The sequence below is a fragment of the Passer montanus genome, unplaced genomic scaffold, assembly GCF_014805655.1.
Source record: "Passer montanus isolate IOZ18808 unplaced genomic scaffold, ASM1480565v1 scaffold44, whole genome shotgun sequence".
NCBI lineage: Eukaryota > Metazoa > Chordata > Aves > Passeriformes > Passeridae > Passer > Passer montanus.
Genome location: NW_024369262.1, coordinates 1,188,917 through 1,214,472, shown reverse-complemented (window position 1 = coordinate 1,214,472; position 25,556 = coordinate 1,188,917). Strand labels below are relative to the sequence as shown.

General features: G+C 54.3%; 2 protein-coding genes across 2 annotated transcripts; one reads left to right on the top strand and one right to left on the bottom strand.

The window, feature by feature from the left end:
• The first annotated feature begins 998 nt into the window (after window positions 1-998).
• On the top strand, window positions 999-2,744 carry HSPB1 (heat shock protein family B (small) member 1). Its single transcript, XM_039720967.1, has 3 exons — window positions 999-1,446; window positions 2,119-2,182; window positions 2,402-2,744. Exons 1-3 carry the CDS (start codon window positions 1,095-1,097, stop codon window positions 2,559-2,561), a joined length of 576 nt encoding a protein of 191 aa, XP_039576901.1. The 5' UTR covers window positions 999-1,094; the 3' UTR covers window positions 2,562-2,744.
• Window positions 2,745-4,496: 1,752 nt separating this feature from the next.
• YWHAG (tyrosine 3-monooxygenase/tryptophan 5-monooxygenase activation protein gamma) lies at window positions 4,497-25,297 on the bottom strand. Its single transcript, XM_039720603.1, has 2 exons — window positions 25,047-25,297; window positions 4,497-7,894 (listed from the first exon to the last, which is right to left on the bottom strand). The coding sequence occupies exons 1-2, from the start codon at window positions 25,131-25,133 to the stop codon at window positions 7,238-7,240; spliced, it is 744 nt and encodes a 247-aa protein (XP_039576537.1). The 5' UTR covers window positions 25,134-25,297; the 3' UTR covers window positions 4,497-7,237.
• Between the last annotated feature and the right edge of the window lie 259 nt (window positions 25,298-25,556).

The window sequence follows — 25,556 nt, the reverse complement described above, 5'->3', positions numbered from 1 at the left end:
CCCCTCCCTCCCTCCCAGCATCCCTTCCTGCATCCCCTCCATTTCCTGCATCCCTCCTTGCATCCCTGCCTGCATCTCTCCCGTCCCTCCCCCCCCTAGAGCCCCCCAGCCCCATTATCACCCCCACATTTCCTGCTGCAGCATCCCCCCACACTCCTGGAGGTCACTAATGCGTGCACTGAGTGTGTCAGGGCTCAGCTCCACCCGCCTCCCTCCTTCTCCAGGGCACATCTGGGGCTGAGGGGATGGGCTGAGAGCTGCTGGGCTGGCACAGCCCTTCCCCAGCGTGCGAGCTGGGCTCTGGCCCCGCATGGGAATCCCTTCCCGCGTGCCAGGGGTGTGGAGAGACTTGGATGGGAGGATCCCCTTCCAGCCCTGCAGTCCCTCTGCCCCACCGGAGCCCCCCCAACCCCACTATCACAGCCAGCCCCCACTGGCCCCCATCAGCTCCTGCAAGCCCCCACCAACCCCCACGAGTTCCATTGGCCCCCAGACCCTCACCAACCCCCAGGGCCTCAGGGACCCCACTCCTGGGGACAGGAACAGCCCAGCTGGGTGCTGGGGCTTCCTACCACGGTGCTGAGTGAGCCCTGGAGCCACTGCAGTGCCAGAGGGTGGGGGGCCATGGAAACTTCTGGCTGTTGGGTGAGCAGGACCCAGGGGCTCTGGAGCCTTCTGGCTGTTGGGTGAGCAGGAGCTGGGGAAACCCCGGGCCTCCTGCACTGACTCACGGGGCCGCTCCCGGGGCGCTGGCCCGGCCCCAGCCCCTTCTCAGCCGCGTCCCGGGGATTGTTTTCCGGGCAGGCGGGCGGGAGAGGCCGGGAGCCGCTCCAAGGGCCATCCATCACTCCCAAGCAGGCCGAGCCTCCCCCGATGAAAGGAGGACGGACAATTCCTTGGCAGGGGGGCCCGGAGCTGCACTCCCACCCCCCCACTGCGGCTGCGTGCGGCCGCCCCAAGCCCGGCCGAGCTTCTCGTCCCTTCCCCGGGGCTGCCGCAATTTCCATTAATAGCCAGCTGAGCAGCCCGGCTAAAAATAACCCCGGGCCCTCTTCAAAAGGCGGCGGCGGCCGCCCCCCGCAGCCCCGCACGCCATGGCCGAGCGCCGCGTCCCCTTCACCTTCCTGCGCAGCCCCAGCTGGGACCCCTTCCGCGACTGGTACCATGGCAGCCGCCTGTTCGACCAGTCCTTCGGGATGCCGCACATCCCCGAGGACTGGTACAAGTGGCCCAGCGGCAGCGCCTGGCCCGGCTATTTCCGCCTGCTGCCCCGGGAGAGCGCGCTGATGCCCGCGCCGCTCGGGCAGGCGCTGAGCCGGCAGCTGAGCAGCGGCGTCTCCGAGATCCGCCACACCGCCGACAGCTGGAAGGTCACCCTGGACGTCAACCACTTCGCCCCCGAGGAGCTGGTGGTGAAGACCAAGGATAACATCGTGGAGATAACCGGTGGGTGATGGGGTGGGGCTCTGCGGCGGGAAAAGGGTGGAATGAGGGGTGGGAATAAGGGGAAGGAAAAGCAGGAGATGGAGGAGAGGACAGGAAAAAGGGAAAGGGAAAATCGAGGCACAGAGGAAGGCCCAGCATTACAGCTCAGTCTCGGGGTGCACTCAGGTGCAGAGACCCTCCACCCCATACCTTGACCCCTTGCTGCTGTTCTGGAGGGACACAGGGAGCCACAGAGGGACCCCGGGGGTGACGTGGGGTGTCATGGGCCCTGCAGCCCCCACAGCAGCCTGGATGCTGTGACAAAACCCAGATCTGTGGCACGAGGCCAGGATGTGCTTCCTGCTGGGTGAGGGGGGGCCTGCAAGGAATGGGGGCAATTCCCAGATGAATTCAGGGAGAAGGGATTGCTCAATCTCCAGCCCTGCCAAGCTGTGGGGCCAGCTGGACACTGTGGGGCCCCTTTGGCACCCCCAGCTCCTGGCACTGCACTTTCCTCTGCTTAAATCTGGGGGATGCACCCGGAGTGGCCCTGCACAGAGTCCCTCCAGGCTGATATTGTGGCAGAAGCCCCAGGACGGGCAGAACCAGCCCCTCACCAGCGTTGGGGTGGGGCAGGAAGGTCCCACCCAGCCAGTCCCTTCCAACCATTGAGAGGTTTTTGTTTCCTTCCAGGCAAACACGAGGAGAAGCAGGATGAACACGGCTTCATCTCCAGGTGCTTCACCCGAAAATACACGTAAGTGCCAGGGAGGAGGGGACACACCTGATGCACCCCTCGATGTCTTTGGGGGGCGTTTTCCCACCCACCCACGCCCTGCAAAGTGCACTGGCCAAACCGGGAATGCTGCTCAGCCAAACTGGGAGTGGGGGAGGCAGCAATTTGGGGCTGGGCATTGCATCCCCTGGGGTGGTGCTGCAGCCCTCACCTCCCCTCCCCTTTCCTCTCCCCTCCCAGCCTTCCCCCTGGTGTGGAGGCCACGGCCGTGCGCTCCTCGCTGTCTCCCGATGGAATGCTGACGGTGGAGGCCCCCCTGCCCAAACCCGCCATCCAGTCTGCCGAAATCACCATCCCCGTCACCGTGGAGAGCCAGGCCAAGGAGCCGGCCAAGAAGTAGGCGGCACCGAGGAGGAGGAGGAGGAGACGGAGGAGGAGGAAGAGGAGAAGCCGCCGCTGCCCCCCGCCCCCAGCTGCCCCCTCACACCCACCCCCTTTTTACTGTTGATTTTGTACTCGCCCTGCCACTGAGTGCCTTGAATAAATGTGAAGAATCAGCCGGAATAAAAGCTGGTGAAAGAAACCTGTGCTTGTGGCGTGTCTGCCCCGGCGCCTCGGCTGTGCCGATCCTGCTGGGAGCACCGGGACGGGGCCAGAGGGGCCAGGGGGGCCAGCAGGGTCCCCGAGCCCTGCCCAGCACCGGGGTCTGTCACCCAGGGCTGCACATCCCGGGTGTTCTCACCCCAAGTCTCACAGCCTGGCTCAGCATCCTGGGCTCGATGTCCCAGACCTGGACCCCCTGGGTGTCCCCGCCTGGGATATCCCACACCTGGATATCCCACACCTGGATATCCCACACCTGGCTCTCCCACATCTCAGCTCTCCAAATCCACCTCCAGCAGTCTGGGGGCTTTACATCCCGGGTCTCCAACATCTCTGGTGTTCACATGCCACGTCTCCAGCATCCCTGTCTCAGCATCCCAGTTTTCCAGTCTGGGTCTCCTCCATCCCAGATGTCTCCAGTCCCAGATCTCAGCACAGTGAGTCTCCTCAGCCCTGCTCTCCCCCACTCAGGGTCTCCACATGCCCTATCAGAGAATATTTGGGATTTCCACACCCCGGTGTCACCATCCTGGGATGCTGCATCCCTGAAAAACAACTACACAAACACCCGCTTTGGGTCAGAGGGCAAATAGGGGCTTCATGGGTTTGCCCACCCCAGCAGAGCCCCAGCCCCGTGGTGCCCCCTTCCCTCCACCCCATGGTCTGAGGGACTGGCTTGGGGCTGAGCAGGGTCTGGGTCGTGGTCCCGGTGCCATTTGGCCCCGGCTGGCCCCGTGTCCCCTGTGCCCTCCCTGCCCCGGGGCTCTGGGCAGGACTGGCCCTACATGGCCGAGGTCGGGCCCACGGCTGCCATGTCCCCCGATGTTCCTGCTCCGCCAAATCCCACTAATCCCCCCTGAGTCATCCCGCTGGCAGACGGTGACCTGGGAGGAATCCCGCAGCTGCGAGGCCCCTCTGCGAGCCCGGGGGGCTCCTCGTGTCCCCGAGCCCCTGCCCCTGAGCCCCCGAGCCCTGTCCCCAACCCCTGCCAGCAGCCCGGGCTGTGATGAGCTGGGCAGCTCTCAGCAGGCACTGGGGATCATTCCCGATCCCGGCCATCCATCCCCGCTGCCGGGGGTCCCTCCTGTGCCTGGGGGGTTCCCGTGTGTGGGTGAGCCGGGCTGTGAGGCTCTTCCAGCCCCAGCGTCACTCGGGGCAGAAGCCCCCGAGGAGCATCCCCGGCCCCCTCCCCTCTCCCGTGGCCAGTCCAAGGTGACTTTTCCTTCCCCAAAAAAGCGTCCCCGAGCGGGGGTGGGGTCGGGGTGTCCCTCCCGGTGTGGGGGTGCCCGGTGAGCCCCAGTCCCTTGCCGGGGTGTCGGCGCTGCAGCCCCGGATCCCTCGCAGGGCGCGTGAGTCAAGGCGCATTTTCTGTTTATAGGTTCGCGGGGAATATTTTTACAGCGTGAGTCACCGCGCGTGTGGCTGCGAGCGGAAAGCCATCGGCAAGGGACGGAGGTGGGGAGGACGGAGGTGGGGAAGGACGGAGGTGGGGAAGCGCCCACCCAGCCCCTCCTGAACCCACGGGACCCTCCTGCGGCTCCCACCGCCCCGGGGAGGAGCCGCTGCAGCCGCAGGGATGCGGATCCTCCGCAGCAGCAGAGGGGAGGCGGCCCAGGGCAATGCCCAGGAGCAGAGCCCAGGAGCAGAGCCCAGGCCGTTCCCGAGCCCCCCGGTCCCACGGAGCCCCCCGGTCCCACGGAGCCCCCCAGAAAGTCGAGACAGGCGATAACAATTAAGCAGCGCTGACGTCAGATCTGTAAGTTTATTTGCTCAATGTACGACGGCTACATAATGACTCACATTCATGATATTCCATCACTGAGGAAAAACTGCTAAGAATGGTCCGTGTGTGAAATAATTCCTTACAGAAACACGGAGTTGGAAAAATAATCACTGATTAGACCTTAAAAATAGTTCACTGCATAACATGACAAAAAGCACAAACAAAGGCTCATTCAAAGAACACAGTCATTGTTCTCCTACACTGTAATAGTTATAATTTCACCATGACGAACACCAGACATTAAGATTAAGCTAACACTGGTGTTTTCTTTTGCTTTTTTTTTTTCCTTTTTAAAAACAAAATCATATATAATTGCATGTCACTATAGCAACATCCATAACAGATCAGTTTGTTACGATCACTATTTGGTAGAGCAAACTTTACCCCCGAAAAAAAAAAAGGAAAGAAAAATAAATTAAAAAACTTTAAAAAATTTTTGAAGACTATTTTGTCATAGGAATACATAACATCTACAGTATAAGTTAATAAATTTCAAGCTACTGTATAGAAATACGACACTAGCATGCACAATATTGTATCAATAGAGTAATGGAGCAGTAATCATTTCACTGGAGAGACAGTATCATAGGCAAGTGCATCTCTTAGAAAATGAAAGAAACCATTCAAGCTGCTTAAAAATCAAGTCCCTGACCCCCACTCCGTTTTTAGCCCTCTTGTGCCATCTCTCCTGCATAAGTTTCCTAAAGCAGCCAGAGCGAAAAAGCCAAAAAGAGTAGCAATTATTTGGAGGACAAAAAGAAAAGGGAAAAAAAAAAAAAAGATAGGTTTTGTAATTCCAGTAAATCACTTCCAATTATACAGCTGGGACAACACTGCTCACGGGACACGGGGGTCGACAGAGGGAGCTCAGAAGCCTAAAGCATCTCCCGGTGCCGGCACGCACCGGCAGCACAGCCCTCGCTGTGCCCGCATCCCCTGCGGGACGCTCGGAGCGGGGAACCCGGGCTGGGCAAAGCCGAGCGGGCCGGAGCCGTGTCCGTGCCCCGGGCCGGCAGCGGCGGTGCCGTGTGTGCCTCACCACAGCCGGGTCGGGCTGGCTCTCGCAAGGGCCAGGGACAGCCGGGCTCCAAAATCTGCGGCAGAATCTCGACAGGGAGCTAAAGCACGAGCGCGGGTTCTCCTCACTGCACAGCACTCCGCGAGCCAGAGAACAGCACTGAACCTCCAACGACCATGGGAAAAATCCAACTGAAAGCTAAAGTTACTCAAAATGGGGTAAGTAGTACCTGCTAAGCAATTCAGATGCCCCAACTCCCACCCCCGGCCGGATCAGACAGACTGAGAAAAGATTTTGCTAAGAAGAGAACTAAGTTCCTGGGCTCCTGATGGTGGACAGAAATGTCTATGATTGTAGCTCTTCCCTTGAGGAATTCCTCTACCAAATTAGTGTCTAAGCTCCTGAAGTTCACTCATTACACCACAAGCTTCCCCAGGAGAAAGGAAAACACACCCGGCTTCCCTGGTGACAAACAAGGGAGCCCTGGGTGCTGGAGATCTGCTGACAAACCTCATGGTACAGTGGGAGAAAGTCAGGCAGAGTGAAATGGCAGTGCAATCCCTGAGGAAGCAGCTGTGGCACCTTAAATCAGGATGGTCTTTTGAAATACCAAACACAGTACATGACATACAGACCTGAATGCTCTTTTTTTTAATATTTTTTTATTGTTTTTTATTTAAGTGGCATTTTTAAGTTTAAACACTTCCCCCTTTGTCTAATTAAGTTCTTAAACCTTTTGCTGTGGACTTAAAATAGTTGAAACAGCCGCTAGCCAAGCACCTGTTAAGCTGTTGACCAAAAAACTAGAGCAGCTTTGATGTTCCTCGGGCGGGCGGTCTTCTTGCCTTGGGCGACACAGAATAGCTAAAGCCAGTCCACAGGCGAGGACTGCTCAGGAAGGCAAGCCAAAAGAACTAGCAAAAGAAAGAAAAACAGACAATCAAAGGCTTGATGTCATATGGCTGTAATGTAGAAATACTGTAAACTGCAATTTAGTGTTAATACTGTAAGCTACCCTAATAAATATCTCAACCAAAAATTAAAAGAAAGGAAAAAAAAAAAAAGAAAAAAAAAGATTGGATGGCCTAAATCCCAGGGCTTTGAGAGCCCCAAATTCTTTAGTTTTGTTGGTTTTGTTTTTAATTCCTTCTCAATTTGGGGATTTGCAGCTGTGCCCTGGCAGGCAGAGCGCTGCAGAGAGAGGCCCCGCGGCGTGGTGCGGGCACACGGCACCCGGGCTGCGGAAACAAACGCTCGAAGCCTTACTGGAACCACAGAACTCCCTTTTTTTTTTTTTTCAAATGTTTTTGCGTTGCTTTCCTTAAAAATGAGGGCCATTCCATCCACGCAAATTCGTCTTAAAACCCTTTTTTTTTTTATTTCTAGCAATAAAGTTAAATTAAAGACAGCTCCACTTGTATTAATAATCTACAGAACAGTCCATATGCCAGTGAGGCTGCTATTCCATACCAGCACAGCCAGCCTGACTTCCACTAGTGGTGTTTTGGCAAAAATGTCAACGAGGCAATCAAAGACAGGTTGTGGGGGGCCTCCCTGGGAAGGTGTCCCCTCCCTTTCCCTCCCCCACCCCGGACCCCCCCCCACTCGTGGGAAAAAAATAAAGACTGCAGTAGTTAGCATCAGCGTGCGGCTGCCAGTCCATCGGGGGGGTCTAGTTGTTGCCTTCTCCGCCGTCGTCGTCTTGCTGATCGCTCGTCCAGAGCGTTAGGTTGTCGCGGAGGAGCTGCATGATGAGCGTTGAGTCCTTGTAGGAGTCCTCGTTGAGGGTGTCCAGCTCGGCGATGGCGTCGTCGAAGGCTGTCTTGGCCAGGTGGCAGGCCTGCTCCGGCGCGTTCTGGATCTCGTAGTAGAAAACCGAGTAGTTAAGCGCCAGCCCGAGCCGGATGGGGTGGGTGGGCTGCATGTGCTCCTTGCTGATCTCATGGGCTTCGCTATAGGCCTTCTCCGAAGACTCCACCACGGTCGCCCTCTTCTCCCCGGTGGCCACCTCGGCCAGGTAGCGGTAATAGTCCCCTTTCATCTTCAGGTAGAAGACTTTGCTCTCGTACTGCGTCTCGCTGCAGTTCTTGATCAGGTAGTTGTCCAGCAGGCTCAGCACATCCTGGCACACCGCTTCCAGCTCCTTCTCGATCTTCTCGCGGTAGGCACGGACCATCTCGATCTTCTTCTCGTTGCCATCCGCAGAGGTCTTCTGCTCGATGCTGCTGATGACTCGCCAGGACGAGCGCCGAGCCCCCACCACGTTCTTGTAGGCGACGGACAACAGGTTCCTCTCTTCATTGGACAGGGGCTCGTTCAGCTCCGTCACCTGTGCCGAGAGAGGGGGAGAGAAGAGAGACATTTGGGTTAAGCCCCAGCCTTGTGACGCTCCCATCACACCTCTGGGTGTGCCTGTGCCTCTCTAGAGAGAGGCAGGAGGAGGCAGGCAGCTCGCAAAGTCCCGCTCTGTCATCCAGCTCTGCCGCTGCTCCCATCCCAGCAGGAGCCAGCTGGGAAACCATGCTGTGGTTCAGACCCACAACAAAAGGAGCAGGCGTTGGGCTTTGTTTGAGAGATCAGCATCTTCCAGAGCGAGAAAAGTCTTCTAGGAAAGAGATGCCTTTCACCTGTAGGATGAGAGTTGGGCGTGGTGATGCAGGTGAGAGGGACAGTGAAAGCAAGAGGGAGGAGATGGTGCAGGGTCATGAGCTCCCTGCACGGATTAACACCAGCAGAGCTACAGGGTGTTCATCTCTTCCACTTCCCACAAGCATGGGGCACGCTTCCCAGACACCCAAAGAATCTCTGAGATGGCACAAATACAACTGCCTCAGGCTCCTGCACAGATGAGGACTTAAAAGCTCACATGGTGAAGGGGAAATCCCCCACTCTGAGTTTTCCTCACTGAGGTTAACAGTGTTACCTGCCTCATACACCACAAAAATCACAAAGGGATTACAGAGATGACGAGCACAGAGCTCCCTCAGTAACTGGGGAAGCAGCACCTGGTATCACAATAATCCCATTCCAGCTCCCACAAGCCCATCACTGGCTGGAGCCACCCGAGCAGCACCTCTGGCCAAGGCTGCAGCAGCTTCCCAGCCCCAGGAGCAGGAGGAGCCCTTGCAGCAGGCAGGACACCACACAGCAGCTGCACAGGGCCGCTCCCCTGAGCTGCTTACAGCTGCCAAGTGCCACTTTGAGCCTGGGCATGGCCACTGTCCCCTTTCCCCCAGAACACGCCCCCACCCCACATCCACACCCTGGGCACAGCCACCTGGGAATCAGGCCACCAGAGCAGGGACCCGTGAGCCACCTCACGGCAGTAAAGGATTAGGTAATGCTTTGGATGTGAAAGGCTTCTGCAAACACTGAGTCACTTTCACAAGGATCTGTAAGGACAAGGTTTGCTCTGGGCCCAGATAACCACATTTATGGTGGGGATCAGGAGGCCAAAGGCCCAGCCCAGGACCTCATTTGAATGGCCTTGAATGACTCACAGTTGCTCACACCATATTGACCTGCACATTCCAGAACATCCACTCCTCCTGCAGCTCTTCAGCCATGCTCTGCCTAATGCCTCCTCCCAAAACCAGCCACAGCCAAGCCTGTTTCCCCCACAGCAAGCAGAGTCTCTGATCAGACCCCCTCAAGGCAGAGGCACAAGCAGACCCTCCACTGCCATCCCCACTGCTGTGTGGATCTGTGCTGCTCCACAGGATGCTCTAGAGCCTGGCACAGGAACAGCAGACGCTCCTTTTCCATATGGAAGAGGGTCTTGCTGTGCAAACCAGCAGAACTGCTTCTGCTGCAGGGTAAGGACAGCGGGGAGCAGGGAAATGGGTGTCACTTTATGAGGGCAGGATCTGGGACTATCAGCAGCTGCCAGCAGCACAGGGCAAAGAGCACAGAGCAGGATGCCAGGGCAGCTGCCAGCGCTCCCGCCCAAGGTAAGCAGGGCAGCGATGCCCGGGCCATCCCTAGCTCCCAGTGCCAACCCTCACACCCCATCCTAGCCAGTGACTGTTTAACCACAGGGCCCTGGGATCCCTGTGATATCCTGCTTCCTGCAGCAGGGCCAACCACAATGTGCCCAAATCCCCGTGGTGAGGCACTCACACGCTGCCTGCTGTGCTGAGGTCTCACTATGCAGTTTTACAGAATGTCCCCCTTCGTTCTTCCCTCTCAGTGACACCTCCACAAACACACAGTAATGATTGTGTGGGTTAAAGACCTCTTTGGGAGCACAACCAAGGTGTCCCCCTGACCCAGAGCTTATGGGTTGTCTGTCCTCAGAGATACCAAAGACTCCATCAGGTTACCTGAAGGCTTATCCCACCCAAGCTGCCCTGTTTTGAGTGAGGGATTTGGAAATAGAAACATCCAGAAATCCCAACCTGAGTTATTCTCTTCCATCTCTAAATGGAGTGTCCAACACCAACAACCATACAAGAGACTCACTGATTCCAAGGGTTTTCTGTCCTGACAGGGGTTGTGGAGATTGATCACCAGAGGAAATTTTGCTTTTAGCAAGGTGCTCCCTGAGAAGAGACACCAGTTTTGAAGTGAAGAACAAGCAGGTGCCCCACAGCCACGTCTGCAGATAGTTATCACTGCAGGAAGAAGTAGATTTACCTCCTCTCACCAGAAGAGTCTTGCTGGAGGACAGATTTATTAAAACTACAGGGAGTTTCGTGGGATTAGCTTTGCCATAAACATTTTAAATTCGAAGCTATTAAGGATTACGGAGGAAAGTTGCCTGTCAAAATCCTTTCAACAAACTGGCTGACAGATGGAAGGTACACCTGTGGAGACAGCAGATTCCCCTAGGGAGCTCACAGGGAACTTGTAAAAGCAGGAAGGGAGCCTTGTTAACCATGTCACTGCTTTCCAGCAGCACCCAGACTCCCAGGAAGGAGCACTGCAGAGACATGGCCAAGATGTGCCATGGGTGGGGACAAGGACCACGGCCCTCAGCACCAGGAGAGGGAAGAGGCTGTAGTCCCACACATTTAACTTCACAGTTGGGCTGAGGGAGGAAAAACAGAAAACCATCTGGCTCTTGCATTCCCAGCAGGAAGAAAATGCAAGATGCCCAGGACACAAGGTATCAGACAGTAGGGTACATGGAGCTGCCTAACCAGAGTCAGAAAAAGGCAGAAAAGATGTATCCAGGGTCAGCTGTCTTTGAGGACATCTCTGCCCTCAGTCTGCCCAGAGCTGCCTGGTGCTCGCCTGCCTGTGCTGGCATTTCCTGCCACAGCCCCCTCCCTGTCACTCTGCCCTTCCACAGCACTGCACCAGTGCCCATCTCCAGCAGAAACCACTCCAACACCTCAGCACCAGCCTGTCACATGCACGCGGGGCTGTGCCTTCTCTGCAGCCTGTGCTGGCCAAACAAATGGTGGGGTTTTTTTCTTACACTGCAGGATACCAAAACGAAGTGAGTTCAGCCAAGCCACTGGCTAAACAGCAGGTTCTGATACACTGAGTCTGTAGCACTGCACTGAATGCCTCTGCTATAGCATCAAATAAGGCAATATCCTGCATCAGGCCTGGATCACACTGCAGCAGTCACATTATGGAAGGGCAGAACCATCCCCCTTCTTAATTCAGACCCTGAAGGGGTTTCACCTCCCCAAAGAAGGGCAGTACCCAGATCAGGTCCCCTGATGCCATTTCCAGCACTGTTACATGGAGTCAGAGACTTCAAATAGCCAAAGGAAAATCTTAGTTTGGCATTAGGAGGGCTTGGCAGGAGCACAAAGCCAGCAGCCCCTGGCTGCAGTCTACCTGCTCTTTGGGAAGCTCAGGCAGTTTAGTTTTACTTCCCTGGCTGCCAGCAGAGAACAGCAGAATTTTTTGCTCTGCAAATCTCAGATACTGTCCAGCCTCATCTCACTCCTGTGCTCGTGGAGACCAGGGAGAGGGGCAGGAGGTGCATGAGCCACTGTCAAGTCCTGGATGTGGCATAAACAGCCAAGGACAAGGAGCTCATCCACAGGGTGGAAACTTGATAAAGGAAAGTCTTCTAGCTATCCTGGAAAAAAAAAAAAAAAAGAAAAAAGGAGAAGACAGCTGCCAGGAGCAGACTGCACAAGGACAGCCAGGCAGGGAGTGCAGGGAGCCTGGCATGGAGCAGTCCATGCTGCCAGGCTCTGCCTGGGAGGCACGTCCATCACCAAGCTGCAGGACACTGCCAGTTCCAGTCTCACCAGTTCTCTGATGGCACAGTGTCTGATGGCACTGAGACTCAAGGGCCCTTAAGCCACAGGGAAACTCCGTGAGTTCCCGTTGGATAAAAATTACTGGAAGTTTAGGGTTTATACTGCTTGGGAGACCAGAGGCTTGTACAAATTCAAGCCCTCTGATCTGCAACAAAGCACTGCAGAGGCGGCACCATCTCTGAGAAGGTTTTCCTGATTTCCCCACTACAGCTGGAGCTCTGACTCAGCACTCTGCCCAAAACCTGGCATGCAATGCCCGAGGATCACATTGCAGCCAGGCAAGCTTCAGCCTCTTGATGAGAAGCCAGGGAACAAGCAAAAATTACCTGTCCCTAATGTCAAGGTATGTAAACTCCAAAAGCCCAAGGGCTGGTTCTACAGCACCTGCTTTCTGGAAGTATCCTGACTAACAGGCTTTGGTGAGACCCACGGGGAAGGTTTGCTCCCAGAGAACAGCAAGTCAGGTTGGTTAGGGGCTTATTCCAGAACTCCCATCCTCCACTTCTCACCCTGCATGAGTAGGTCTGAGTACACATCAGGAAATGACTGGTTTTGAGGTCCCTTCAGTGACTGCAGTGAGGATCCATCACAGGACTTAGCTCTACCTGTTTATTCTTGCACAGTTTTCACTTAGTTTGATAATTAAGTGCCCACCCATTTACAGCTCCTGCCTGGCTTTGATGTCTTATCTTAAAGCAGACAGCACTGGCAAGCTGACAGGACCCAGAGATCCTTCCCTGGGGAATACCATCACCATCTGACAGTTTAACCCATGTTATAAACCTCAACACTTGCTCTTCTTATTGCCTAAAGAGAATCTGAGTCCTTCAGGACATCAGACAGCTACAACAGACTGAAGCTTTCCTGGAGAGACAGAGACAGCCATGAGAACTTCAAACTGTTCACTGAGAAAAGCTTTTAAAGATCATCAGAGCTCCTCTCCCACCAGGATACACAACATCCATCTCCCCTTCAGCACTCATGCTTCCTGTTCTATCTACAGCTCCTGCACCATGTAATTAAATTTGTTATCTCTCCACACAAACCCTAGCAAGTGCCTTGTTTTCCTTTACATGCAGCGCGTTAGTCTGAGCTCTGGCCTGAAGGTCCCCTTCTCTGTTTCAGTTTTTGAAAAGCAAATGTGCTTTTGAAATTATGTTCTGATCAAGTCCAGCCACTGAGATTCCTTCTCTGTGGTTCTGTAGTCACTGGCAAGGGGAGCAACAAGCACACAACCTCTCCAGGCTCAAGCAGCTGAGAAAGGTCACAACACCTGCAGACGTCACCTCCCCCATCTCCAGTTGCTGTCTCACAGCTGGGACCCCACCACCCATGTGCAGGGACAAGAGGACACAGCCTCAGGCTGTGCCAGGGCAGGTTCAGGCTGGACATCAGGAAGAAATTCTTCACAGAAAGGGTTGCCAGGCATTGGAAGGGGCTGCCCAGGGAGCTGGTAGAGCCCCCATCCCTGAAATATTCAAGAAATGACTGGACATGGCACTAAGTGCCCTGGTCTGGTTGACAAGGTGGTGGCTGGGTAAAGGTTGGACTCTAACCTTGGAGGTCTTTTCCAGCCTTAATGCTTCTGTGACAAGACCACCTTCAGCAGCCCAAGTGCTGTCATTTGGGAAGGCATGACTGACAGACTGCCTGTTTTTCCTGTCCCCAGCTCGCCCTAGCCTGAAGAAATGGCTGCCCTCAAGCACATGAGTGTCACCATTAGCCAGCAGCCTGGTGAGAGTCACGACTCGATGTCACACAGCCTCACCCAGAGCAGCTTCTCCCCAAGCACCAGAGCGAGCTGTCCTACAACCCCATCACAGCAGTCAGAAGATGCTTTTCTTAAGCACTGTCCTACTTTGGTGAAGTAGGCGTGTGTTAAACCAGACCTAAATCTAAAATGTTTCCAGATTGGTTTGGATTCTTTTCCCTGTTGCCTTGCCTTCGCCCCCATGTCACACTTCCAAAGTGGAAGTCACACTGTAACTGCTTCTCTCCTTGCTGACCCCTTCTGCTGTCCTCTGCTCATGTTTTAACTCAGTGTGGCCAGGGGGGTTTTGGGCTGTAGGACAAACCCTTCCTCTCATCCCAGACAAGACCAAAAAAAAAGCACGTGCAGGCTGTGGGCAGACACAAGTTCCCCACTGCCTTCTCCTCTGCCTGTTTCACTATGAATAATCCCCTACGAGTTCCCGTTTTCTAAGCTGGCAGGACCAGTTCACATCACAGGCCAGCAGCTGAGGGCAAAGGGATGGCTCTGGCATTACATTCCAAATTGCTCCCAGTGCCTCAAGGACCAGTGTCTGCAGAGAACTGTTTATTGCTTGTAGCCCAGCTGTATCTCAGAGGCTACTCAGGCACTCCAGACACCAATTAGGATTTCTGCATGTTCCTACACTTAACAGCAGCTTTCATCTCACTCTGCAGCCTTTATTACTTAAGGCAACTTTGAACCACCCAAGACAAAGTCTTCAAACTGAGATGTGGAAACCAAGAGCTCATTTATTTTACTGGCCTTTGTAGCGTAATAACTACATGTGATTACACAGCGTTCAGGTTTGATCAGTCCTTGCAGCCTGCAGACCTCCTGCTCCAGTTTCAGTGCGGCCATCATGGATTTCAGTTGGAGGAAAAGCAAATTTCAGCTACTTGGGTCATTCTTGCACATGAAAGGTTGAAGGGAGCCAAGGTGAGAACACCAGAAGGAGCAGCAGAGCTCGGAGCTGCTCCATTCAGTGTCTGGCAGCAGCATTTTGTGTACCAGCCCTTATCTGCAGCACTGCAGTCCCAGCACTTGGTCTAACGACTCCGGGTTTCTTTCCACTACAGAACACCTGGGTGCCATTGATTTGTGCTCCTGACTTCTTCTGCAGCTTGAGATAAGGCAAACAGAGGGAGCATCTGCCTGCCGTGGCTATTGTGGACAGAGAGCAGCCCAGACACATCCCAGTAACCAACTGGAAGGAAAAACCCTGGCCTCCCAGTTTTGTGTACGTTCAAGTGTTCCACACACAAATGCTCAAGGAGCTACAAACCATTTCTGAGTTAGCTTTGCACAGCCCTGTTGCAGGGAGCTGCTCCTCTAGCCAGCATGTGCTTTTTGAGCCAGGAAGGAATTATGCTCAAATTTTGTTTTCCTTTTTAACACCATGATTCCCATTAGCCCTACTGACAGGCTATTAAACAAGATGAAAGCTGGCTCTAGGACAACTTGCTTCAGCATCTTGCTGCCACTACCTGCCTCGTACTTATTAAAAACTCTCGGGGAAGATGATTGACCTCTGTTGGCCTAGTGCCTTCCAGCCACCAGATGGAGAGAGCAGCAAGTCCAGCCACATCAGTCCCACATTTCAGGGGATTGTCACTCAGGGCTCATCACACCGTCCCTGGCAGATGGGATACCAGCACCTTTGCCTGCTAACTACAAAGCAACAGAAGGGATGCCAAGCAATTCCTTCTCCGGGATATGGCAGGCTGGCAGCATCATCTGCCCACTGCTGTGCTCTGTGAGTGCCTCAGCAGCAGCACAGCATCACCACCACCCTTCTCCATCACCAACAGCTTGGGGAGCTCTCCTGCCTTGGATTATCTGCTCTGTTCCCTGCTGTTCTCCAAGCTCTCTGCTAAGCACGTGGAAGACCAGTGCCACAGTGTGCCACTGCTGTGAGGGCTCAGATGTGCCCCTGGAGCTCACAGCAAGCTTCAGGAGCTCAGAGATGATCCGTTGATCCTTTTGGAAGGAGAATGATAATTCATGGCTGCTATAGGCTCTTCTGGGCTGCATTAAGCTTTTCCAGGTGAGAGCTGAAGAGCTCTTCAAGACTAACTGCAGCTCTTTCCTCAGAAGCATTTCTGTACAAGTTTAAAGACTTGAGGCTTTTACATTTCTCTTTAAGCATTGTTCCTCAGAACATTCCATCTACTCACAGGCTTTTGAGCTGAAGCAGCCATTCACAGGATGGCTACTGGACATTGGCTATTAAGACTTGGTCCACACAGAGGAAGATGTTTTTTTTCTTTCCAATTCATGGTAAAGCAAACCCAAGCTAGAGAGATTTCAGGGACTCTAGATAAATGCACCAAGTTTCATGTGGGGAGGGTGTTTAGTGCTGCTGGGAGCATTAGCTGCTTAAAGATTTACCTCACAGCTTCCAAGGGTACTAATCTGGCTCAGATCTTAGTGCTTTCCTGCTCACCTCCAGCCCCACTGCCAGGCTGTAAGAATCCTGCCACCAGATCATCAAATCCTCCCCAGAGCACCAAGTGCCAGGCCTTGTCCTTAATCAGGGGCTCACAAACTGCCTGTGCCCATGACCTCTACCTAGCTGAGCCAAGTGGAGAGAGAAGACATGATGTGCCATGGGCAGGCCACCCCAAGGCTGAGAGCAGGCTCTGGTTGCTGGGAGAGCCTGTTCCCTGCTGGAGCAGGGATGAACTGGGCAATTCCTGTCTGCTGGCATGGCTCCCTTTGGCACGGCAGAGCCACTGCTGCCATGGCAGCTGCAGGCTGCTGCTCCAAAGGGTGAAATGGGAGAAGCTGCAGCCATGCAGAACTCCCTGCAGCGAGCATGCACCTTTTGAGCTGCTCCATGTCACTCCCACAAACACTTTGGGAACACCTGGTTGTTGCACATCAAGGTAAGATTCTGGAAATATTAAAAACAAGCACCTCACAAGATTTTTGCTCTAGGTCTCTTGGTCTGCAGATCCAGCAGTTCCTTGGTGTCTCAAACATGTTTTACCAGATTAAGCAAGAGACTTCCCAGAACACCCAGGTGGATTTCTGCATGCCAGCTCCACGATGGGTTTAATTTCTACATCAGTGAGTAAGGTGATTATCCCTCCAGATGTACTTTACCCTCCCACTGCTTCGGGGATTTCAGGCTTGATCTTATACACCTTTAATAAAGACAATTTTATTTAATTTCTTAAATGAACTTACAGAAAAGAAGGAAGTTTTTGCTCTGGCAGCTTTCTGGAGCACTGTAATCGATTTTAAATTACAAGGACGGTCACTTTACTACCCTAGATCCAACAGTTTAACTCCTCTCACTTGGCTCCAGCCATCCCCTCCCAGCCTCTTCTGAAGCCCAAGGGACTCCCACCACAGATGTGACCTCAGTTCACCACAGGTGACAGAACCCCTCAGGTGCCAACATCATCTTGACACCACCAAACACAAGGAGCCAAGCTCCCAAATTCTAGGTAATGAAATATTCACCCCATGTAACAAAGCCCAACAGCATAAACAGGCAAAGCTCCACCGCCTGCCCCAGCTGGGTGTAAATCAAAGGCTGTTAATCTCCCCAAGTTCTCATTCACTGCTGCATTAGCCTTTTACAAGCAGAGATCTCCTACAGCAATTGTGGAGCGTGTCTGTTAGCACATGGCACAGCAACAGCTTCTCCACCTACTATTAATAAACTTGATGCTGCTGAGCACCACAACTGTCCAAACAACGTGTCCATCAGCAGCCTCGTTAGCACTGAGGCTGAGACTCCTCACTGGTGTTTTCCTGGAGCCTTGCTGAAACCATCTTAGAGAGGAGTCAGAAGCACACTGACACGCCAAGCAGCTTTGCTTGGTACGTAAACAAAGACACATCCCAAGCAAGCCAACCCATCTAGCGAGATCAGAGGGAATTTGCAAACAATTAAGGAATGGTTTGGACTTGGAATCCCTGCAGACTTGAGCTTGTCCAAGCACAGCTGCCTCAAACACCCATACACGGACTCAATTCCAGCATCTCCTTCACAGAAGAAAAACATTAAGTACTCTAATCCCTAATCTGGGGATCACTTTAAGGGAATCTCACGCCATCACTGGTGACATGTTCTCTAGTTACACTCCCACTGCAATTAACTAATGCACTGCCCCTGGTCACTAGATCACTAGCTAGAGGCCAAAAATCAGGTTTGTTTAATATCTAATTGAGCATGTACTGGGTCATGTCCGAGATGTCACTAAATCTGGGTTAGCACAGAAAAACCTCAAACTGGGGGAAGTTTGCCCTTAAACAGGCAGACAAAGGCTTTTGTTTCATCAGCTACACGAAGGCTTTGCTTTTGAGACAGTCTTGTCAGTGTTTCCTGAGCAGCCCCAGAATTGCTGCCTCATCACTTCAGCTCAATTTTCCAGAATTTACCATTTCTGAGCTTTTCCAGACTATACCAAGATAATCAGCATGAGACTCCAGGGTGAAGACCAACCCTTATGATTTACCAGCCCCAGCAGCTCCCAGGGCTCCAGCCCACAGAAGGGACCAGAAAGATGCAGCAGCTCAGCCTCGCTGTCATTGTGCACTCAGAAAAGATGGACAAAGCCATCCCACTGCTGAGCTCCTCCCCCAGAGCCATGGGTGGGAATCCTACATCTTGACATCTGGATTCTCAAGCACAGTCAGACCTCTTACTTAAGAAAATAAATAAGTTTAAACAGCAGAATAAAAGTCATTTTGTCCCCATTTTCCTTCATTTTAGGTTGGGAGGAAGGACTTTGCTCATTAGATCAAGCAGCCAGGGGGAAAAACATTCCCACAAAGCCATTTCATTTGCATGAAGAAAGAAGAGTTCCCCCACCAGACCAAAAACTGCACTGGCAGAAGCACAGGCACAGCCTGGCAGCCAACAGCCACGGCAGAATGTTTTATCTCAATGCCACCATCATAAAACCAGCCACCACCATTTCTCTGGACTGCTTCCTCAAGTCAAGCCAAAGGTTTCAGAGGCTGAAAGACCAAGCCACCCAAAATCCAGCACAGTGACCAATCCACTGCTACTTCCCCTTGTTTTAGCTGGTTTCCAGGCTATTGCTGCCCAGCAGTGACCATCACTAGTCAAATCAAGTCAATACTTATGCTTTCACTCCATTTTTGCTTCCCAGACAAGGTAGTTGCCATTTTTCAGAAAGGGCAGTTGCCATTTCTCTGCAGACATGTGAATCTAACACTGGGGAACAAGATTCAGCTAAGGACCAGTTAGGTTAGTTACCTTTCCAGTAAAGAGCAGAAGTTGTTGAAGGCTTTCAGGTTTCCAGAAGGAAAAGACAAAGACTTGACCAGTGAAGGAAAGAAGGTCTAAGCTAGCTCCAAGCCAGTCAGCACAAAAATACTCCTCCTTTGGAGAAATCTGTCATGAGCTGCAGAGCACTGAAGTGTAGAAGAATGCCTGGAAGCATCGAGGGGGCAGCAGCCACCCATGGCCAACCTCAGCCCTGCTCAGAGCTTTGCCACAGCGAGGTGGAAGATGATGCCTGGATCCTATCAAGGCTGTCAATGGAGAAACGCTTGGGAAGCCAGGCAAATCCTGTTCCACTGTGCTTTGTACTGCAGCCATTTTAATATGCACCCACATTTTTCTGGCGGCTCAGGAGGCTGAACAGGGCAGAAAAGCACAAGGCAGAGTCCTAAATGCCTCAGGCATTGACCCATCTGAGGAAAAGCTCCCTCAGGTAGACTGGAGGCATTTTCCAATGCCTCCTTCCCTGTACCTGCCTCTGAAGAGCCTGGTGTTGGCTGGGACACCGAGCAGCCAGCTCTGGTCTGAACTAGTCTGACAGTCCTCATGGCTCTTCCCTGCCAGACTGGAATTGAGCTCCCAACACACCACTCACCTCTGCCAAGGAAAAAGCAGCACCAACAAGTTCAGCAGTGCTCCACATCCAAGGACACGTCTGAGCTCAGACAAAGCCACCTCCCAAAAAGCAGCTGGTTACTCAAGCACTTGCAGTTGGGACACACAAAAGCTTGGATTCTTTTTTTCCTAATATGTACCCTTGCACACAACTGGTTGTGCATGGTTTACTGGGCATGAAGCTGCTGCAAATACAAGCTCAAGAGTTCAGTCACAGAGTTGGTGCATTAGCCCCTGCCAGATGTGTCACCATCCATGGAGTTTTCTCCAGATGTCAGTTCATGGCTACCACTCTTCTCCCCAGCCCGTGCTCCATCACCTGCACCCAGAGCCACGTTTCTCCTTCTTCCTCAAGAGCAACAGCTAGTAGATCCAAGTCTCAGCTACAAGCCTGCTGAGGTGGTAGAAATATCAGGCTTTGAAAAATCCTTGTCCTTAGGATTGTAACCTTGGGGTCACTCACCAGCCTGGGAACAAAACCCAGGCTTCCCCACAGGCTCATGGGGTCCATCAGGTCACTTTTACTCCACCTCCCTGATCCTAAGCTTAGCAAGGCTGAGGCTGCTTATTCCCACTTGGAAAGCCAAGCTGAGCATGCTCCTGAGCAGCACTGATGCTACTGGCCCAGGCACAAGAAAAGTGGCTCAGTAATACGTATGAAGAAGGAGAAAAAGTATGGTGGGGATCCTCAAATTAAGGAAAATCTTAATTCTACCAGCTGTGGAAGCTGAGGTAGAACCATGTTTTTCATCTCCCTGATCAGAAACCAAACCTCAGCTGCAGGAGGCAGAGGGATACACCAGTTATGTGGATAACCCTCTCAAAAGCACCATCCAGAACATCCATGAGAATCACTAAGAGGATGCCAAAGACATCATCCTGTTGCCAAGCACAGTGTACATGTCCCTAGGTGCTGCAGTTTTCAACCAGTAAACATTTCTGGAGCTGAAGTTCCATGGTTGTCCCTAAATTGCTGTTCCTGAGTATTCCAGCAAGCCCAAGCACACATCATCAGTGTCCAAGGAGCTTATTCCAGTGAGCAACTTTGGAATCAGCTGGTGAACACAGCTGGGGCAGAAAGGGTTTATCCACTGACATTATGGAACTTATTTGGTGTACTGAAACAATTGAATCTCCTGTGAACCAGCCATCTTTTTATATAAGAAGCAGCAAATAAAGCTGGTTGAAAAAAAATTAATAAATCAAGACAACTCCCACCACTCTTTTTGTACTTTCATGGTTAGACATCATCAACAGATCTGCTGGATAAGCCCAAATAATCCAGGGGTTCATGGGGAGCCCTTTCCCAAGTTTTACTGTTTCTATGCCCCCAGGTACAATTCAACTGCTATATTCTCCCTCATAGTCTCAATATCACTTTTGTTTAGTTCAAGAAGAGCTGTTTCAAGTCCAATCCACTCTGGCTGCTAACTAAGAAACCCAGCATGGTCTTGTAAGTCAGTGACTCTTCCTTAAGGGACTAAATAAGGAGCCATAGGAGCTCAAAGAGGAATTTTTAAGAGCCTGATGTGCTGAAGACTGGCCAGTTACTGAGCAGTGTCCACTGCAGTCACATACAGGGCACACTGCTGCCTATCTGTGGCTTGGGAGCAGATGTGACTCAGGCTACTGCTACAAGGTGCCAGGGCTGAGTCACACAGACACAGCCCCACACTGTGACCCTCGACAAGGTCAGGACAGGAGCTCCTGACAGCCACCATCCTGTCCTGACCCCACAGGCCTCCAGGATGAAGCCCTGCTTGTGAGCCAGGCTGTCTCCAATCCCCAGCACCACTGCAGTCCACCAGTGCTCTGCAGGCAGCACGAGGCTGGGCTGCATTCAATCTGCCTGCACAAGAGCATCAGTGCTGCCATTAGATGCCAACAGCTAATGACTGCACCATCCACCTCGGCACTGGGAATGCTTTCTCCAAAGCCTTCCCCAGCCCCCTGGGAAGTGCTACTACAGCAGCTCGCACTCCTTGGTCCCCTCCCACCATCACAGATGGCCTGCCCAGCACTCCTCCTGGAGAAGCCTTTCCACCTTCACCACCCTTTTGTCTGTGTACACTGCGAGCAGAAAGCAGCTAATCATCCCTGCTCTGCTTCCTGGGGACTCCCCAGATAGGCTGGATTTGTGTTACCACTTCTTTTTCCAAGGGTGAGCCTGCTGTCTGTGTGAAGCCTTGCTATCACACTGGATGTGGAGGATGGTAACCTGCCCAGCTGGTGACCATCACGGGAGAAGCCCACATACCTCGTGCCAGGGAAGGCCTGCAATTCCCCATCCTCACGCTCCTCCTCCACCCACAATGGCCATTTACTGCACCAAGCTGTGCTGTCTAAAGCTTGGAGCAACCATCTGCTTTCCAGCATCTCCAACAGTCCCCCCTTCACACCCACACTTGGTGGTCCTTGCATACAGCACAGCCAGGGCCTTGCTGCAGAGGTTGGGCCCCCCAAATTGAGCAGTCAGGTGTTCCCCTCACAGGGGACAGCCCCACACCTACACCACCCATAGGTGCAGTGCAATAATTCTCCCCACACACTTTTAAAAGCTTCCTTATTTCCTGGTGAAGTTGTTGCAATCACCTTGTTCATTCACCTGCACATCCCCCAGCGCTGTGGTCCGTGGGGAGGCACGTGCTCTGCCCCTGGGCAGTGCTGGCCAGGGCCTTGGCAGGGCTCCCACCTGGGGCAGCGCCGCTCTGCCAGCTAATGGATATCGATCCCCAGCCCTGGCGTGGGCCCGGACAGCAAAGCTCTTCCTGCAGCTGGACCAGACAAAAATACATCCTGCTCCAACCACCAGCACCGTGGGAAGTGAAACTCCAGCAAGCAAGCCCAAGGCCAGTGTCTGACCACACTGGGGACCAGCAGAGAGCTTTCCTGTCCCCCAGCACCTGACAGGGCTGATGGCACCCCCAGGCAGCACTGAGGTGACAAGGGACATGACCAAGGTCATGTAGACATACCCTGGATCGATGGGCCCAGCCCTGCACCCTTCCTGGGTGTGGCATCACACATGTGGTATCACACATTCTGCTCCCTCTGTTAGGTGAGGGGACCATCTGCTGTTTTCAGAGACCCCCCATTAAACCTGCCCTTTTTGGGGGCTGAAGGAGCAATCCTGCTCCTGCAGCAGCAACATCACTGCAGGCAGCAATCAGGGGCACTGGCAGCTAGCACTTGCAAGAAGGAAGGAGATAGAAGTTATTATATATAAATACTATTTTTGAGAAACTATTGCAATCCCAGACATAACTAGATGAATCAGCAGACAGCAAGAACCCCAGCACACCATTTCCATTTTAAACCATTAACACAGCCATTCAGCACAGGCTCCCAAGCACACAGGGCTGAGGCTGAACCCAGCTGCCCCATGTGAGGGAGCCACCAAAATGCAAGGGTGAGATGAAGCTGCTGGAAAACGAGCCTCTTGAATGCCCATCATTGCCAGGACAGGCTGGAAAGGAGAAGCATGCAGCATTTCCCAGCAGGGTGCTAGGCAGGGCCAGGTTTGGAGGGCAGGATGGCTCTGCATCACCTTCGCTAGGCGCAGCCCGCATGCTCTCTGCTACCGCCTGGGTGCATTGCAGCTTGGACCATGGCATATGACATCACTAGGCGTTGCTACGGAAATGAGTGCGAGGTCATCAGCCTCCCGCACAAGCGGGGCTGGGGGCTGGGCAGCGCCCGGGACGGGGATAACCGGCTGTGACACGGCTGTGACACGGCCGTGGCCGCCGCACCGGCCGTGCCCGGGCTGGGGCAGCGCGGTGCAGAAAGGAAGAACAAAGCTCTGCCTTTTGTTTGCTGCTGAAGGGAGGCGTCAGCGCTCCCGCTGGGCATCGTTTCCTTACGGCCAAACCACCCGGCAGCTGATAAGAGGCGTTAGCCCGGGTTACTGTTTCACCAGGGCCCGTAAGGAAAAATCACACATAGGAGCTCTTAAGAACACCTGGGCTCGAGCAGCCAGCCTGGGGAGGCAGGCTGAGAGAAATTCACAGTGCAGCACGGCTGCGAGTCCCAGGCACATCCCTGCTGGCTTTGTCACGGCGCCTGTATTATCCGTAGGAAATGAGCTGTAGGATCTGCTCACACAGCAGGCTTTGCGTTAAAATGAATAGATGCTGCTATCAGAAAATGGTATAAAAGCCATGGTGCAGCAGAGGGACAGCCCGGCTGGTTTAATGTGATAATATCTCGTTCCGATTATCCGTATTTCATTCCTTGATAAGACATCTCCTCCCTCCCCAGGCTCGGGCTGTGACAGTTTTGTCTGTTTGATAAATGCAAGGTTATTGACAAAATGGTGCAATATGGGCAAACAGAGCTGCACCCACGGCAGACTGCGACATTCCCACATCGGCATTCACTTTTCATCAGCCAGGGAGGACACCCCAGCTCCCAGCAAAGGTTCAGACCTGACTAAGAAGACAAACATAAAGAACAGTTTTCCCCTTTAAAGCACCCCCTCCCTCCCTCCACCCAGTCTAGCCTCTCTGCAATATGACAAATGCAGAATCTTCTGGAATGACTTGATCCTGCCTCCCACGATTGCTTTGTTTGCAAGATCAGATCAGAGATATGTTTTTTTTTCCCTTCTTATATTGTCAAAATGTCAGTATTGAAGGGGAGCGTTCAGTGTCACAAATCAGATCAGCCTGCTATATGCAGAGTCTTTATTTTAAGAGCGTGAAATGAATACAACATGACTCAATTCATAAATCTCCAACCAAGAGCAGTAAAACCAAGAGCTTTGACAGTGAAAGGGCTCCCAATCTTTGGGGTCAGGGGCACACACCAGCCCCGGCGACCACGCGTGGGAAGGGATGCACGGGGAGACGATTTGGGCAGCCGGGAGAGACGCGCACGGAACCCCCCCAGCCCGGGCCCCCCCAGCCCGGGTCCCCCCTTCCTCGCCCCCCGGGGCCCCGAGCCGGTGTGACCCCCCCGGGCAGCGCCGCAGCCCCGGGGCACGGCGGGCAGGGGGCACCGGGGGGGCCTGGGGCAGAAGAAACGCGGCTGGAAGGGGATGTGGGGGGCTGCAGGAATGCGGAGGGAAGGTGCTCCAGGGCAGGGCAGGGGATGTGGGGGTGCTCCAGGGGATGCGCGGGGCTGGGTGGGGGCAGCAGGGCAAAGAGCAGGGTTTAGAGCAGAGCATGAGGGGCGGCTCTAGGGCACAGAGTGGGGGTGTGTGCGGCTGGGTGGGGGCTCCGGAATAAGGGAGAAGATGCGGGGGGGGTTTGGGGCAGGAGAGAGCGATGTGTGGGGCTGGATGCGAGCCCCAGAGCAGGCGAAAGATGTGGCAAGGGGGCTCCAGGGAGAGGAGCAGGAGGCGTGGGGCTGGCTGGGGGCCCCACTGCAGGGCAGAGGATGCGTGGGGGGCTCTAGGGCAGGGATGCGGCTCGGGAGGAAGCAAAGTAACGCTGGATCGGGAAAAGCGGCGGGAACGGGACCCGGCTGGGGGTGTCGGGGGGCGAGGGACCGGGGCCCTCAGCGCCCCGCGGGCCCCCGGCCGAGCCCACCGCGGGGAACACGCGGGAAGGGCGAGGGGAGCGGGAGGAGGAGGGGGGGTGTGTGTGTGTGGGGAGCGCGACGGCCGCGGGACGGGACTCACGTTCTTCATGGCGGCCGCCATGTCGTCGTACCGCTCGGCTTGCTCGGCCAGCCGGGCCTTCTGCACCAGCTGCTCGCGGTCCACCATCTTCGCGGGGTCCGGGGGGGAGAGGGGCGAGGAGGCTGCGGGCTCCACGAGGAGGAGGAAGAGGAGGAGGAGGAAGGAGGAGGAGGAGGAGGAAGAGGAGGACAGGAGGGCGCGGCGGTGTCGGCGCTGCTGCGGCTGAGGCGGCGGCGGCGGCTGCGCCCGGTGCTGGGTTGGTGGGGCGGGGAGCGGGGGGCGCCGGGGACGGGCGGCCCTCGGCACGGAGCCGCGGGACGGCGCCGGGCACGGCCCCACGCGGGGCAGGGACGCGGCCGCAGGCCACAGGCACAGTCCCAGCCCGGTCCCGGAGCCGTTCGCAGCGTGGACGTGCTCAGGGCGGGGACGCTGCCGCGGCCCAGGCACACCCGCAGGCCGGGCGGACTCGGTCACGGCCCAGGCCCGCTCAGAGCCCGCGCACGGCCCGTC

Coding starts and splice junctions, on each gene's coding strand:
- HSPB1 (XM_039720967.1), top strand. CDS start 1,095: ATGGCCGAGCGCCGCGTCCCCTTCACCTTCCTGCGCAGCCCCAGCTGG. Junction 1,447..2,118: donor TAACATCGTGGAGATAACCG/GTGGGTGATGGG, acceptor GTTTCCTTCCAG/GCAAACACGAGGAGAAGCAG. Junction 2,183..2,401: donor TGCTTCACCCGAAAATACAC/GTAAGTGCCAGG, acceptor CTCCCCTCCCAG/CCTTCCCCCTGGTGTGGAGG.
- YWHAG (XM_039720603.1), bottom strand. CDS start 25,133: ATGGTGGACCGCGAGCAGCTGGTGCAGAAGGCCCGGCTGGCCGAGCAA. Junction 7,895..25,046: donor TGGCGGCCGCCATGAAGAAC/GTGAGTCCCGTC, acceptor CTCTCGGCACAG/GTGACGGAGCTGAACGAGCC.